A 15,182-nucleotide genomic window follows, 5' to 3' on the forward strand; every position below is an offset into this window, starting at 1 on the left:
GTCTGATTAACATTTTGTGGTTTTCAAAAATGTGTTTGTGGTAAGGCAGGGGTTGGTTGGTTTTTGTTTGTATACTAATTTTGAATCTTTCTGTTGCGATCTGCCCTGGAATCGAAGGGTATGTATGCAAATCCTAATACTGTAGGCAATAATAATAACTTCATAAGTCTCCCTCATCACTTCTGTTGTTTTGATTTGAATCCTTTAGTCCCTAAAGTAACCCAACACGAGGTTCTCCCCGAGGCTAAAGGAAGATGCATGGGATATTCCTCTTCAAGGGCAGAGAGAGGATCTCATGTAGGCTTTCCCCTCCACGTGCTGTGGAAACTCCCATGGCCTGGTGACGTCAGAGCTCCAAGACTGAAAAGGGGGCGTGTGCCAAGGACGAGGCTGGGGAAGACCAGGAGAAAGTTGGGATCCACTGATTTTCCAATCCAACACGCCCCCGCACCGACCCAAATTTCAGCTAACCCTGGGTGCTGTGGCCGTTTATTTCCCTTCTATTACCCACTTATTTTCAGCTCTGGTTTCTGATCCCTTTGAGCTTCGGCGCAGCTGAGTGCTTCTGAGCGCGTGCAGAGAGCCTTCCTGTGGCTACTGAGCCACACAGAGGGAGGAGCAGCAAATCCTGAATAAATTGCCTGGGACGGCAGGGTGCGTGCCAGGAAGAAAGGCAGAGCACCGCCAGCCAGGGAAATGGGGGCGATGCTTTCATTCTGCCCCCCTCGTTTCCCCCGCTAAAGGGCAGAGTGCTTCTGAGCGCGTGCAGAGCGCCTTGCCGTCGATACTGAGCCACGGACGGAGGCAGCAGGAGCAGCGAATCACGAGAGAGCTGGCCGACATGAGCGGGTTCAGGCAAAGAAGGGAGGGCGGGAGGGGAAACACGAGCGACGCTCTCCGACTCGCTCCACTTTTCTTCGCAAAACACCCGAGACTAGAAGGGGACTACGGGGACGTAATACCACACTTCGTCGCCAGAGGGCGCAGCACGGGCGACGCTCCCGCCTGCGCTTGCCGGCTGCACACTCGTCACTGTCGGCCTCGCGAGGGAGGGGCTGAGACCTGGGACGAGCCGGAGATTGCTCATTTGCATTCCGCCGCGACCAGCATGCCTTGCGCCCACCACGATACGGTTCTCGCTGCTCCGCCGGTTCGGTGCCGGCTCCGGCTATGGTGGCGACGGCGCTTGCAGGGAGGGCGAAAGGCGTGTCCCGGGGCGCCGGGGCATCTCGATCTTGGACCGCAGGCGAGGGCACCGTAATCTGAGGAGCAGGCGCGCGTGCAGTGGCTGTTGCCGTGCGGGTGCAGAAAGTATACTCTGGTTTCTCTTCAGATCGTATAAATCTTTCGCCTTTTACTAAAGATTTCCGTGGAGAGGAACATTTATGAGTTTTCAACTAATTTTTTGAGGCCTTGCTTCGGCGGGGCTGTCCTTTCACGGTGCAAAAACAGAATTCGTTCTTACTCAGTGAGCTGTACATTCAAACAGCAACGAGCCAGGTTCCACTTCACTAAATACCAATTCTGAGTTAGTACCGTAGATCCGTACTATACGCAAACAATGCTCCCCCCACCAAAAAATAGAACCATATTTGAAGCTTAATAAAAAAAATTCCTTCAGTAGCACCTTAAAGACCAACTAAGTTTTTATTTTGGTATGAGCTTTCGTGTGCATGCACACTTCTTCAGATACAGTGAAATGGATACAGTGAAGCTTGTTTGCTTATATTGTTCAGCTTTGTTTTGCATCCTTCCATCAGAAAGCAACCACAGCATAAAGGTAAAAAAAACGCACTGAGCTCTTCCGATAAATACAAATTTAATAGCTAATTATAGCAATGATGGAGAAGTAGAGCTCTGTATCATCCACATATTGCCAACATCTACCGTCTCCCAGTCCTACCTGGGTATTTATTGTATTTTATTTATTAAATTGGTATACCGCCCTATAGCTGTACTTCTCAGAGGATGTTGATTGAAGGATTGAAGCTGGGACTTTGGGCATTTGAAGCAACCACTCCTTCACGGAGGTACGTCCCTTGCCTTTGCCTTGTTCAATGGAGAACTGCAAAATCAGAAGCAAGAGTATATAGTATATGCTGCAGAAGATAAGTGAAAGAGAAACAGGAGATCCCAGCAGACTCTCCGCCTCGCTCCACTTTTCTTCGCGAAAGTCCCGAGACTACCGGTAGAAGGGGGGCTACGGGGACGCAATACCGCACTTTGTCACCAGAGGGCGCAGGACGGACGGCGCTCCCGACTGCACACTAGTCACTGACGGCCTCGCGAGGGAGGGGCTGAGACCTGGGACGAGCCGGAGATTGCTCATTTGCATTCCGCTGCCACCAGCATGCATTGCGCCCACCACGATGCGCTTCTCGCGGCTCCGCCGGTTCGGTGCCGGCTCCGGCTGTGGCGGGGACGCCGCTTCCAGTGAAGGCGAAAGGCGAGTCTCCGGGCGCCCGGGCATCAAGATCTTGGACCACAGGCGAGAGCACCGTAACCTCAGGAGCAGGCGCGCGTGCAGTGGCTGGTGCCGTGCTGGTGTAGAAAGCATACTCTGGTTTCACCTCAGATCGTATAAATCTTTCGCCTTTTACTAAAGATTTCCGTGGGGAGGAACATTTATGAGTTTTCAACTAATTTTTTGAGGCCCTGCTTCGGCGGGGCTGTCCTTTCATGGTGCAAAAATAGAACTTGTTTTTATTCAATAGTTGTAATGTCTTAATATTACTCCTATTTCCTTGTTCTTTGGCAATAATTCTTAACCCAGTAAGCCCAGATCAGTTCTGGATCCACACGTCATTCCGCAAAGGGGAACCAATGCTGTGGTTGCTGTCTGATGGAAAGATGCAAAATAAAGCTGATGGAAACCCCTTTAATAATACAAGCAGCCTTGAAAGCAAAGAGTAAGGTTACAGTAACTTTGGTCATAGAGCTTCAGCATGCTGATGACAAGGTAGTGTGTGCATGCTCAGAGGATGACCTCCAAACCATCCTAAATATCTTGGTAGAAGCTTACAAAAAGCTTGGCCTGTCACTCAACATCCAAAAAAACCAAAGTGCTGCACCAACAAGTACAAAATAACCCCTCTGCAGCGCCACAAATCCAACTCAATGGTGTAACGTTGGAAAATGTCGATCACTTCTCCGTGGGCAGCTATCTTTCTACAAGGGCTGACATTGATGCCAAAATCCAGCATTGCCTGAGCTCTGCTAGTGCAGCTTTCTCCATATTGAAGTGCAGAGTGTTTGAGGACCGGGACATTCGCAGGGAAACCAAAATGCTTGTTTACAAAGCTATTGTACTACCAACCTTACTATATGCTTGTGAAACATGGACCACTTATAAACGCCATCTCCAACTCCTCGAAAGATTCCATCAACGGTGGACTAATATCAGTGTACTGGAGGAAGCAAAGATCACCGATGTCGAAGCAACGATTCTTCAACATCAACTTCATTGGACTGGTCATGTTGTGCGGATGCCTGATGATTGTCTTCTAAAGCAACTTAAAAAATGCTCCGAACTTTAAAAACTTCCGAACTTAAAAATGGAAAGCGTAATGCTGGTGGGGTCAACAAAAGAGGTTTAAAGACTGTCTCAAGGCAAATCTAAAAAAATGTAGTAGAAACACTGACAACTGGGAAACACTGGAGCGCTCCAGTTGGAGAACAGCCTTTACCAAAGGTGTCATGGGCTTTGAAGAAACTCGATCTCAGGAAGCAAGGGAGAAGCGTGCTCCCGCCAATATCCCCACTGTGGAAGGACATGTGGATCCAGAATTGCGGATCCAGAATTGGCCTCCACAGTCACTTACGGACCCATTATTAAAATCGTGTTTATGGAAGACAATCTTACTCGACTATCCGGCCCGCAGCCCGGTAAGTCTGGGGACCCCTGGCATATAGGATCTTCCAGCTCCTAAATGGTATATGGTTATGTGGAGCCTGGCTCTTTGCTGTTGAAATGAACAGCTCACTGAGTAAGAATGAATTCTGTTTTTGCACCATGAAAGGACAGCCCCGCCGAAGCAAGGCCTCAAAAAATTAGTTTAAAACTCATAAATGTTCCTCTCCACGGAAATCTTTAGTAAAAGGCGAAAGATTTATACGATCTGAAGAGAAACCAGAGTATGCTTTCTGCTCCCGCACGGCAACAGCCACTGCACGCGCGCCTGCCCCTGAGATTACGGTGCCCTCGCCTGCAGTCCAAGATCGAGATGCCCCGGCGCCTCGGGACTCGCCTTTCGCCCTCCCTGCAAGCGGCGTCGCCACCATAGCCGGAACCGGCACGAGAACCGGCGGAGCCGCGAGAACCGCATCGTGGTGGGCGCAAGGCATGCTGGTCGCGGCGGAATGCAAATGAGCAATCTCCGGCTCGTCCCAGGTCTCAGCCCCTCCCTCGCGAGGCCGACAGTGACGAGTGTGCAGCCGGCAAGCGCAGGCGGGAGCGTCGCCCGTACTGCGCCCTCTGGTGACTAAGTGCGGTATTGCGTCCCCGTAGCCCCCCTTCTAGTCTCGGGTGTTTTGCGAAGAAAAGTGGAGCGAGTCGGAGAGCGTCGCTCGTGTTTCCCCTCCCGCCCTCCCTTCTTTGCCTGAACCCGCTTATGTCGGCCAGCTCTCTCGTGATTCGCTGCTCCTGCTGCCTCCGTCGGTGGCTCAGTATCGACGGCAAGGCGCTCTGCACGCGCTCAGAAGTACTCTGCCCTTTAGCGGGGGAAGCGAGGGGGGCAGAATGAAAGCACCGCCCCCATTTTCCTGGCTGGCGGTGCTCTGCCTTTCTCCCTGGCACGCACCCTGCCGTCCCAGGCAATTTATGCAGGATTTGCTGCTCCTCCCTCTTTGTGGCTCAGTAGCCACAGGAAGGCTCTCTGCACGCGCTCAGAAGCACTCAGCTGCGCCGAAGCTCAAAGGGATCAGAATCCAGAGCTGAAAATAAGTGGGAAATAGAAGGGAAATAAAGGGCACCAGCACCCAGGGTTAGCTGAAATTCTCTTTTTTCCAGCATTCACTGACATGGTGTTCTCCAACACATTCAAACTTATGGGAACTGTAGTACAAAATTTTTGGATCCAAAACTTCACCAGATCTGTGAAGGCTCAGTTCCTTACACACTTGCATTTCACTGCTTTTTGCCTTCTTAAATCACATTTTTATTATCACTGTTCTTTTAGATACAGCAACAAACACAAGTGACAAGTACCTGTCTCATATAATCGTTACTAAAACAAGCTTTTCCGTAAAGTGTTGTAAATCTAAAGCGCTTGACTGAGAAGTCAGTCCTTATCAGTTCAGTGGGACTTGCAAGTTATGTGTGCATGGGGTTTGCAGCCTAAAGTGCTGTAAAAACACTCGTACTATGATAATCTCAAAAGGGCAGCAGTAAAGTGAAATTCCATCTGCATATCTTTCTCTTGACCTCTGTGCCTGCCTTTTTGCATTGTAATAAAAAGTCGATTTTTCCATTGCCCCACCTGTTGTAAATTGCTTTTATAGGACCTGGGAGGGTGCCGTAAAATACCATAGTAATGAAATGGACATATTGCGTTCAGGCCTAAGAGAGCTTGACAAGAAAAGCATGTTCATTGCAGGTTGATTGATCTTGTCATTACATAGGAACGAGCTCCAGGATAATATTTGACAATATGTTTCATTTAACACAGTATTAATATTTTTGCATCAGCGTAAGATGAGCCTGCTGGATCAGGCCAATGGTCTATCCCGTCCAGCACCCTGTTCTCATTGTAGCTAAACATAGTTGAGATCCCTGCATTGCAGGGGGTTGAGCTAGATGACCTTTGGGTACCTTGCAGCTCTATTATTCTATGATTCTATAGACTGTGGGAAGCCTGCAAGCAGGACCTGAGCGCAAGAGCACTCTCTCCTGCACAATTCCCAGGAAATGGTCACTGATAGCTTTGCCCATTTATTTGCTGCATGGTTTGTATATCTCCCTGATTTTCTACACACACACATAATTTCAGCAAAAGGAGTATGTAAAAGTAAAGGGACCCCTGACTGTTAGGTCCAGTCGCGGACGACTCTGGGGTTGCAGCGCTCATCTCGCTTTACTGGCCGAGGGAGCCGGCGTACAGTTTCCGGGTCATGTCGCCTTAAAACTCACCATAACTGGGAGAAGTGTATAACATGAAGTGGTTTGGTTTTTTTTAAAAAACAACAACCATGAAGTGCTTTCAACTTTCTTATTATTAGATGGAAAAGAAACATACAATGTTTCATCAAAGTTGGAACCAGTCAACCCGATTTATATGGACTGATCTGGCAGTGAAAGTGAATTCTCCAAGTGCATGGAAACTCATGTTCTTAATCCAGGAGTGGGGAGTATGCAGGCCATGGGCTGAACTTGGCCTGCCAAGCCCCCCCATTTGTCCTCCTGGGCTCTTATGGAGGAAGCCATGGCTACTTCCATTACACCTGATGTCTTGCGTGGTGTGAGGCTTCAAAGGAAGAATTGGGAGCCTAAAGTGAGCTCTCCATTGTTCCTTTGCTGGAGCAGCTGATGGGAGCTTCATGTGACCCCAAAATGATGCCAATAGCACAAAACGCAGGGATTGCAGCACAAAATGGTTCAAAACTAGCACAAAACTTTGGCCTCTTGTTTGGAGGGGATACAAAATTTCGGGGTCACACGTTAACGAAGCTTCTCGATGGGTGGTTGACGCATTCCTTGCTCAAGGAGGGAAAAGTGGCTTCCATGCAATAGAAACGTCTTCTTCCTCCCAGCGCTTAAATCCTTAATCAACAGGTTGACCTTATTTTGTAGGAGGTGGTTAGCTAATGTGTTGTGCACTGACTCCAGTTAGGCCTTACTCATTTGTAAGTTTGCCAGGCGGACTTGAGTAAGGCTCTGACCCAAATCCAAATATAATCACACCTTAGCCGTGAATGCACACATCTTACTCAAAAGACGAGGCAGTTTAAACAGCGCTCAGCTGAACGGCAGTGAATCGACAGCAGCGGTGACATTTTTGGATGGCTACGTACAGACACAATGGTGTTTTTTTGTTTACTTCGACAGGGCAACTATTTACCTACCATCATCTGTAAAATGGGTGCAACAGTGATCTGTCTCACGGCACTGCTAACAAAACAAAGGCCATTCACAGTGCATTTAACAGGCTGCGCCATGGGCGTACCCAGCGCGGGGCAGGAGGGGGCAGCTGCCCCCTAGAAGCAGGGCCGGCGCATGAGAGCGGCGCTGCCGGCAGGGCCGGTGGGCAGAGGCGGAGCACAGCCCGGCGGAGCCCGAGTTCGGCGTTCCCGCCCACCGCGCTGCGCCCTCCCTCCAGCTCCCCGTCGCGCCCTCTGGCAAGGCCAAGCACGGCGGGGAACCAGAGAACTCCTTTTTTCTTGCTCCTTTTTTCTTTTCCCCTCCTCTGAATGCAGGATCCCGCTGCCGCCGATCCTGCTGCTGAACTGCGTTCAGAGGAGGGGAAAAGAAAAAAGGAGAGTGCTTCTGGGCATGCGGGGCACCTTAAAAGACCACCACATTAGTGCCGCTTGACGGAGCGGGCACTAAGAAGCTTGCCCTCTTGTGCGCTGTTCCCTGGGAGCAAGTCCCATTGAACTCAGCAGCTCCTGCTGCTGCTGCCGGTGGCCCCCTTGCCCGGCAGCCATGGCGCTCTGGCTCCTCTCCTGCCCCGCCGTGCGCGCTTCCTCCCTTCCCTCCCATACATTGGCCCCGCCCCTGGGCCCCGCCCCTTGCCCCCCTAGTTTTGATCCTGGGTACGCCCCTGGGCTGCACCCAAAGGATGACATCACCTCCGGTTTCTTGGCACACATTTATTGAGTAATGAAAGTTAACTGGTGCACGCGGCAAGGAATCCAATCTTAGTCTGTGGTTTGGCATGGGAAGGGCGCTGAAATGACTTTGCAATGGCATCTTGGCTGTGCGGTATCTATAGTGAATTATCTTCTGGCAGGCACAGGCAGCAAATCCAAAAGGGGCTGCCACCCCTAGCCATAATCAGGGTATCTCGCGCTGTAGCTCCACGAAAATAAGGCCTTCACATAAGCCCAACCTTCTTTCTGCCCAAGGCTGACTTGAACTGGCTTCTTCTAGCAGTTCTGCCAATCCTATTGGGGGATATAGGATCTACTCTCCACTTCTAAATGCCGCCGGTGGCAATTTCCCCCCTCCTTCAAGAGAATGGGTAGTGGCCCCATTTGTAGATGCAGAAAAGCATCTCCTTCAGGCTGTGGAAAGGCGGCCTGTCCTCTGGGTGAGTCTTCCAACACTCCAACATGACGCCGTAAACCTCAGCAGGGCAGCTGTTGGGACGGGGAAGGCGGTAGCCCCGGGTGATCTGCTGGATAGTTTCTTGGTTGGTCATCCCTGGAAGCAATAGCATATATCCAGGTATTAGATAGGTATTATTTATTACATTAATATATACATAAAAAAGGGGGACGCAGGTGGCGCTGTGGGTTAAAACACAGAGCCTAGAGCTTGCTGATCAGAAGGTCGGCGGCTCGAATCCCTGCGACGGAGTGAGCTCCCGTTGCTCGGTCCCAGCTCCTGCCAACCTAGCAGTTCGAAAGCACGTCAAAGTTCAAGTAGATAAATAGGTACTGCTCCGGTGGGAAGGTAAATGGCATTTCCATGTGCTGCTCTGGTTCGCCAGAAGTGGCTTCATCATGTTGGCCACATGACCTGGAAGCTGAGCGCCACAACCCCAGAGTCGGTCACGACTGGACCTAATGGTCAGGGGTCCCTTTACCTATATATACATAAAAAGGTAAAGGTAAAGGACCCCTGGATGGTTAAGTCCAGTCAAAGGCAATAATGGAGTTGCGGTGCTCATCTCGCTTTCAGGCCGAGGGACCCGGTGTGTTTGTCCACAGACAGCTTTCTGGGTTATGTGGCCAGCATGACTAAGCCGCTTCTGGTGCAACGGGACACCATGACAGAAACCAGAGCGCATGGAAACGCCGTTTACCTTCCCGCCGCATGGTACCTATTTATCTACTTGCACTGGCATGCTTTTGAACTGCTAGGTTGGCAGGAGCTGGGACAGAGCAACGGGAGCTCACTCCGTTGCGGGAATTCAAACCACCGACCTTCTGATCGGCAAGCCCAAGAGGCTCAGTGGTTTAGACCACAGTGGCAACCGCAATATATACATTAAACACAGGCTTTGCCACAAGTAAGACTGCCGTGTTCCTCTTCATTTCTTCTCTACACCTGCCCAGAAACCTGGGGTGTTTTGTTTAAGGCAATAGTCAGGCACGGATAGCTCAGTTGGTTAGAGCGTGGTGCTGATAATGCGAAGGTTGCAGGTTCAGGCCCTGTATGGGATAGCTGCAGATTCCTGCATTACAGGGGTTGGATTGGATGATCTTCAGGGTCCCTTCCAAACTCTACGAGTCTTTGATATTCGTCTATGATAGTCTTGCATCCTCAGCAACTCTGCTTCTCACCTTCACTGGGTGCTTATCTCTGGCTGCAATGTGTTCTTGAACCCTGATAACCCCTCTTGCTGGATGGAGGACAGGTGCTGTGTGTGTGTGTGTGTGTGTACACCCTTTTGGCTTACTGTGCAAATGTAAAAATTCACCCCGCCCTCTTGTTGCTGCCCCACCCACTTTTGACTCTGGCCCCGCCTCCAAGGGTGAAGTTGCCCAGAAGCAAATCCAAGCCTTTAGGCTGAAAGTGTTTGCCGACTCTAGTTTAAGATGTGGGGCAGAACTGGGTTGTCAGCCAGGTTTTGTTTTCTCCTAGCTAGTGGGGCTAAGGAGACATTTTCCAATTCTTTGTCTTAGGGTGCTTCCAGACTCTCCCTATCACATACTGCCAAACGCAGGTTGCTCTGTTAAGATCCCTTGGCAACAAATGCCGTTTCCTTCCAAAATATTGGGCTTTCTGTGATCGGGAAAGTGATGTGAAAATGCACTAGAAACTGCGGGGTGACATTTGCTTGATGCAATCCTATATAATAAAGTCCCTGTGTCTCTGCGTCCAGATTCCCTGTGTCCCTGTGTCTGTGCTAATGCGCATGTGCCCCACGGACACAGGGACTGGATGAAGAGGCGGGACGTACACACATGCACGTTCTCTCCCCCCCTCAACCCTCTGCCTCCCGTTCCCCTGCAGCGGCGGAGCAAGATGGCGGCATTGGGCTCCGGGGCCGCGGCGGCGGGAGCCCGATCCGGTTCCCGCTGCCGCCGCCACGGAACCCGCTGCCGCCATCTTGGTCCGCCACCTCCGCCTCATGACAACCCTACCTGGCCCGTGGGAGGAGCGGCGGGGCTCTCTGCGCTCGGCCGCGGGACACGACGGGAGAGCGCTTTGTTTAATTGCGTTCCCGGTGCGCCCCGCGGCCAAGCGCAGAAAGGGAGGGAAGGCCGCGACCCCGTCGCACCTCTAGCGCCCGTTTTCTTAACGGGCTGAATGAGACTAGTGCTATATAATCCCCCCAGAAAACAATTCAGAATGAATGCTCCTTAAACAGGTTGTCTGCAAGGGAGCCCAGGATCCCGTTTTCTGATTATCTTAGCACCTGGAAGGTACGGTAATTAGTCTGCAATCTCCAGCTTAAGTAGATCCCATGGCTGTAAAATCCAGCGTAATTTCCCCCACTCCAAGCGCCTTCCTAATTTGTGTAACGTCTTGCCTGATGAAAAGTTTTGGAGAACTTGAAAGTGGGTCACATTTTCCTGAGTTATTGATTGATCCTGATAAAGGTATTGCCCAGTGGTGGACTTTGGGTTAATTGGATTTCACATACGGTAGTTTATGTCCTTTGAGTTCTGAGATAACGTGAAGCAATTTAGATATCGTTGCCCACGCCTGAAATTTCTTTTAAAGTTTCTGTTATAAGAATTAAAGGTCTCAAATATAAATTAAATGTTCATAAATGTTCAAGGCAAACACATACATAAGTATGTAAACCACCTGCCTGAAACAGTACAGGAAAGCAATCCTGAAGCCATCTTGACTCTCCCAATGACCTCAAATATTCCTCTGTAGTAAGAGAGGCAAATGGGGAAAGCCTTCCCATTGTCCTTTTGCTTGCAAATCCTCTCTTAAGTGCGTATTTGTGTATGAATAGGGTGAGCCTGTGACCTGGATTCAGGAACTAAAGTATTAACCATCACAAAAGAATGGCCAGACTGCCCAGGTAATGCAATCAGTGACCGTTATAAGGTATCCTGGCAGACAGGATTTCTGCTGTAGACCTCCTTCTGAGATGTATGTATGATGTTAAGGTGGGTGGTCTTGGGCTACAGGGTGGGCAATTTCAAAAGTCTGTATAAGGGCTTGTGTACCATTGTTCAGGGTTCTCCTCTCTCCTGCATGGGGGGAATGGGGGACCCTGTTGCAACAGTTTAATAAAGATCAGGCTTACTAGCTGCTTTGCTTCTCAATATACTCTGGTTGGCCTCTGTTATTTTCTCCTACCGATAGGGGACTTATCCGATAAGGGGACATATAGAGTCCACTTAAGGACTATATATGGGCTCTTGGATACCCCATAAGGGAGAAGGAGCAGTTTTTTTTTCTTATAACATTTCCAAGGCCTGCACAGCTCTGATTTCTAATCACTCAAAACCGAGTTCCCACCTTAGTGTGGAATGCCATTTTACACACGTTCAGGATGCAAAGCTGCTTATTACCCACTATATTTGCTGCTGAACGTGGTGGAGCTGGACCTCTGAGCAAACTTGTGTACGATTGTGAGCTGTTCCAACTGTATTATTTGGGTATGTTCACCTTCCTGCTTCCTCTGCTTCCAGGTCACTCACATGACTATAGTTTTTAGAGTCACATTCATTCAACATTAGCCACAATCCATATCACTCTGGTTAGTCTCTTGGCAAATCCTGCCATTGGATGCGTTCCATTCCTTTTTGAACCAGCTTCAATCTGACCAGAAAGCTCAATGCAGAGTAAGCAGTAATGTTAAAGTTTGAGACAGCCATCGCACATGCGCAGATGAGCATGCATGCACAGCTGGCAGCTTCATGAATAGGAGTTTCTGGAGGGTGGGGCTGCGGGGGGCCGGAAACCAAAAAGGTCACATGTGTTGGGTGAAGACATCCTTGCTCCTTCTCCAGTGTGAACAACATGGTGCAAATGTGGTTTGAAATCCAACTGGGGGAGGTCCTGACCTTTAAAGTCCTAAACGGCCTTGGCCCAGTACACCTGAAGGAGCGTCTCCACCCCCATTGTTCTGCCCAGACACCGAGGTCCAGCGCCAAGGGCCTTCTGGCGGTTCTCTCACTGTGAGAAGCGAGGTTACAGGGAACCAGGCAGAGGGCCTTCTCGGTAGTGGCGCCCGCCCTGTGGAACACCCTTCCATCGGATGTCAAGGAAATAAACAACTATCTGACTTTTAGAAGATATCTGACGGCAGCCCTGTTTAGGGACGTTTTTCATGTTGGATGTTTTATCGTCTTTTTAATATTCTGCCTGGAGCCACCCTGAATGGCTGTGGAAACCCAGCCAGATGGGCGGGGTATAAATTATTATTATTATTATTATTATTATTACTACTACTACTACTTCATTTTAAGCAACTAATCTGAACATACCTGAGACAGGCTTCCTCAAACTCGGCCCTCCATATGTTTTTGGCCCACAGCTCCCATGATCCCTAGCTAGCAGGACCAGTGGTCAGGGATGATGGGAATTGTAGTCTCAAACCATCTGGAGGGCCGAGGTTGAGGAAGCCTGCCCTAGGATTACAGCAGGGAAATGACTGTTTCTTGAATACTTTACCTTCATATGGGCATTGTCCATACGTAAACACCTCATAGAGAAAAATCCCATAGGACCAAACGTCCGATTTTGGAGAGTAGGTCTGGTAGATAGCTGCTTCTGGCGCTGTCCATTTCACAGGGATCATGGCATTGCCCGTGGTGGAATAAACATCATCCTGGAAGGAAGCCAAGATTGGGTTTTTAACAAGAGCCATCAAAATTATTCACCTGAAAGGTGCTTCTACACCTAAGGGTGTTTCCAGACTTCTGCTATTTTTGGGTGGGATTCAGTCATATAGCAGTGAATTCACAGTCGCACAGTTTTAGTCGTTTGAGAGGTCTTGCGCAACAAAGTCACTTTCCCCCAAACAACGGACTTTTTTTGCAATAAGAAAAGAGAAAGAGAAATTTGCTGGAAAGTGTGCGATAACACTTGCCAGCCGCCATATAGTCTAACCTCCCTGTAAACAAATCTGAATAAATAAACTGATGTTGTCTATCCTGCCTGCAAACTTTGCGCCGAGAAATCAGGGCAAATAAGAAGCTGGTTCTCTGGAAGTGACCTCAGAAGCTAAAGCTGTCGAATGATTAAAGGTCTGTTCTAGCAACTACTGTACATCTTATGTCCTTGGCCAAACATTTGATACCCAGGGACAGCTGTAAGCAGAATTTGAGCACGCATTTAAAGGAGCCGCTTCCACCTTCTTCCTTTCATGTTATGCCACCACAAATTTGCAAGTGTCAAAATGATTCCAGTTCCATGGCTAGAGTAGCTTCTGGGGTGAGGAAAATTGGATTGAGGCTGTGAGTTGGTGTTGGGGAATTAGGACCCCTTGCCTGTAGAAAGCAGGTTCAATCTAATTCCCCTTCCCATAGCTGATTTAGCAAAAAAGAAAAGAAAACTTAAGGCAATTCCATAATTCATCTCACACATCATAGAATCATAGAATCATAGAGTTGGAAGAGACCACAAGGGCCATCCAGTCCAACCCCCTGCCTCTCCAGAATGAGTGTGTGTGTATGCATGCAGATTCTGCAACATGCCATTGATGCAATAAAAGTTGTGGGTTTATACTGGCCCTACACTGCTGTTACAAGAATTAAAGGTCTCAAATATATAAATTAAATGTTCATAAATTTACAAGGCAAACACATACATAAGTATATAAACCACGTGTCTGAAATAGTACAGGAGAGCAATCCTGAAGCCATTTTGACTCTCCCAAATTGACCTCAAATGTTTCTCTGTAAGGAGGAAGGAAATGGGAAAGCCATTCCATTGTCTTTTGCTTACTCGTCTTAAGGGCGTATTTGTGTATGACTAGGGTGAGCCGGTGACCTGGATTCAGGAATTAAAGTATTTACCATCACACTGTTCTCGAGTGTTCTCGAGGCTCAGTGTTCTCGAGGCTACCAACATGAGTCTGACCAAACTGTGGGAGGCAGTGGAAGACAGGAGTGCCTGGCGTGCTCTGGTCCATGGGATCATGAAGAGTTGGACACAACTAAACGACTAAACAACCACAACAACAACCATCACAAAAGAATGGTCAGGCTGCCCAGGTAAAGCAATCACTGGCCATTGTCAGTGTAGACCGCCACCTTTCTGTTGTAGACCGCCTCCTTCTGTGATGTATGTATGATTTTTTTGGGGTGGTCTTGCGCTACAGGGCGGGCAATTTCAGAAGTCTATATAAGGGTTTGCGCGCCATTGTTCTGGGTTCCTTCTCTCCCCTGCCTGTGGTGAGTGAGGGTCCTGTTGTAACAGTTTAATAAAGATCAGGCTTACTAGCTGTTTTGCTTTTCAATGTTCTCTGGCCTCTGTTATTTTCTCCTACTGATAGGGAACCCACTTAAGGACTCTATACGGGCAATAAAAGTGGGACAATACCTCTTCCTGCCCCCGCCCCTGACCATTTGCGGTATGAAAAGTTGCAAAAAGCATATTGTGGGTTCTTTCATGTGTGCATGTGAAGCCCTTCAGTGAAAGGAGTTAGATAGGCGAGAGTAAGCCCAGGGCCGTCTTAAGCATATCTGGCGCCCTGGCGCCGTGGTGCGACGATCCCTCCGGCGCCCCCCCGCCCCGTTTCTCAGTGCGGCTGTCTGGCAGGAGGAGCAGCGCGGCGCCCCCCCCTGGTGGCCTGGCGCCCTGGCACCCTACGCCAGCCACCCAGACTGGCCGTAGGGCCGGCCCTGAGTAAGCCATGTCTCCAAGGCTTCCTTGAACAAACCTTGAGGAGCCTGGCAAGACCAAAGTCAGCAATTTTGCAAGCAAGATCCTCTCCCACCAGAATGTTTCTGGCTGCTAAGTCTCTATGGACAACGTGCTGTTCTTCCAAGTAGGTCATGCCATCGGCCACTTGGCAAGAGATGCTGAGAAAGTGGTGTGTGGTCAGTTCCTTCCCTGCTGCACCTACAAACAAACAAACAAACAAACAAACAAACAAACAAACAAA

General features: G+C 49.4%; 1 protein-coding gene and 3 non-coding genes across 4 annotated transcripts in view; 2 read left to right on the top strand and 2 right to left on the bottom strand.

The window, feature by feature from the left end:
- Positions 1-1,313: 1,313 nt before the first annotated feature.
- LOC118089578 (U5 spliceosomal RNA) lies at positions 1,314-1,429 on the top strand. Its single transcript, XR_004693137.1, has one exon. It is a non-coding gene; the product is annotated as a U5 spliceosomal RNA (small nuclear RNA).
- A 1,126-nt stretch (positions 1,430-2,555) lies between these two features.
- Positions 2,556-2,671, top strand: LOC118089580 (U5 spliceosomal RNA). Its single transcript, XR_004693138.1, has one exon. It is a non-coding gene; the product is annotated as a U5 spliceosomal RNA (small nuclear RNA).
- Positions 2,672-4,022: 1,351 nt separating this feature from the next.
- LOC118089576 (U5 spliceosomal RNA) lies at positions 4,023-4,138 on the bottom strand. The gene has a single exon (XR_004693135.1). It is a non-coding gene; the product is annotated as a U5 spliceosomal RNA (small nuclear RNA).
- Positions 4,139-7,791: 3,653 nt separating this feature from the next.
- Positions 7,792-15,182, bottom strand: part of SRMS (src-related kinase lacking C-terminal regulatory tyrosine and N-terminal myristylation sites) — a 40,133-nt gene continuing 32,742 nt past the window's right edge. The window contains exons 6-8 of the mRNA XM_035123695.2: positions 14,958-15,139; positions 12,746-12,902; positions 7,792-8,359 (exon numbers count right to left, since the gene is read on the bottom strand). Of these exons, the coding sequence (XP_034979586.1) occupies positions 8,166-8,359; positions 12,746-12,902; positions 14,958-15,139 (533 nt within the window). The 3' untranslated portion in view covers positions 7,792-8,165. The remainder of the gene's footprint in view (positions 8,360-12,745; positions 12,903-14,957; positions 15,140-15,182) is intronic.

The sequence above is a fragment of the Zootoca vivipara genome, chromosome 7 (genome assembly GCF_963506605.1).
Source record: "Zootoca vivipara chromosome 7, rZooViv1.1, whole genome shotgun sequence".
NCBI classification, from domain to species: Eukaryota; Metazoa; Chordata; class Lepidosauria; order Squamata; family Lacertidae; genus Zootoca; species Zootoca vivipara.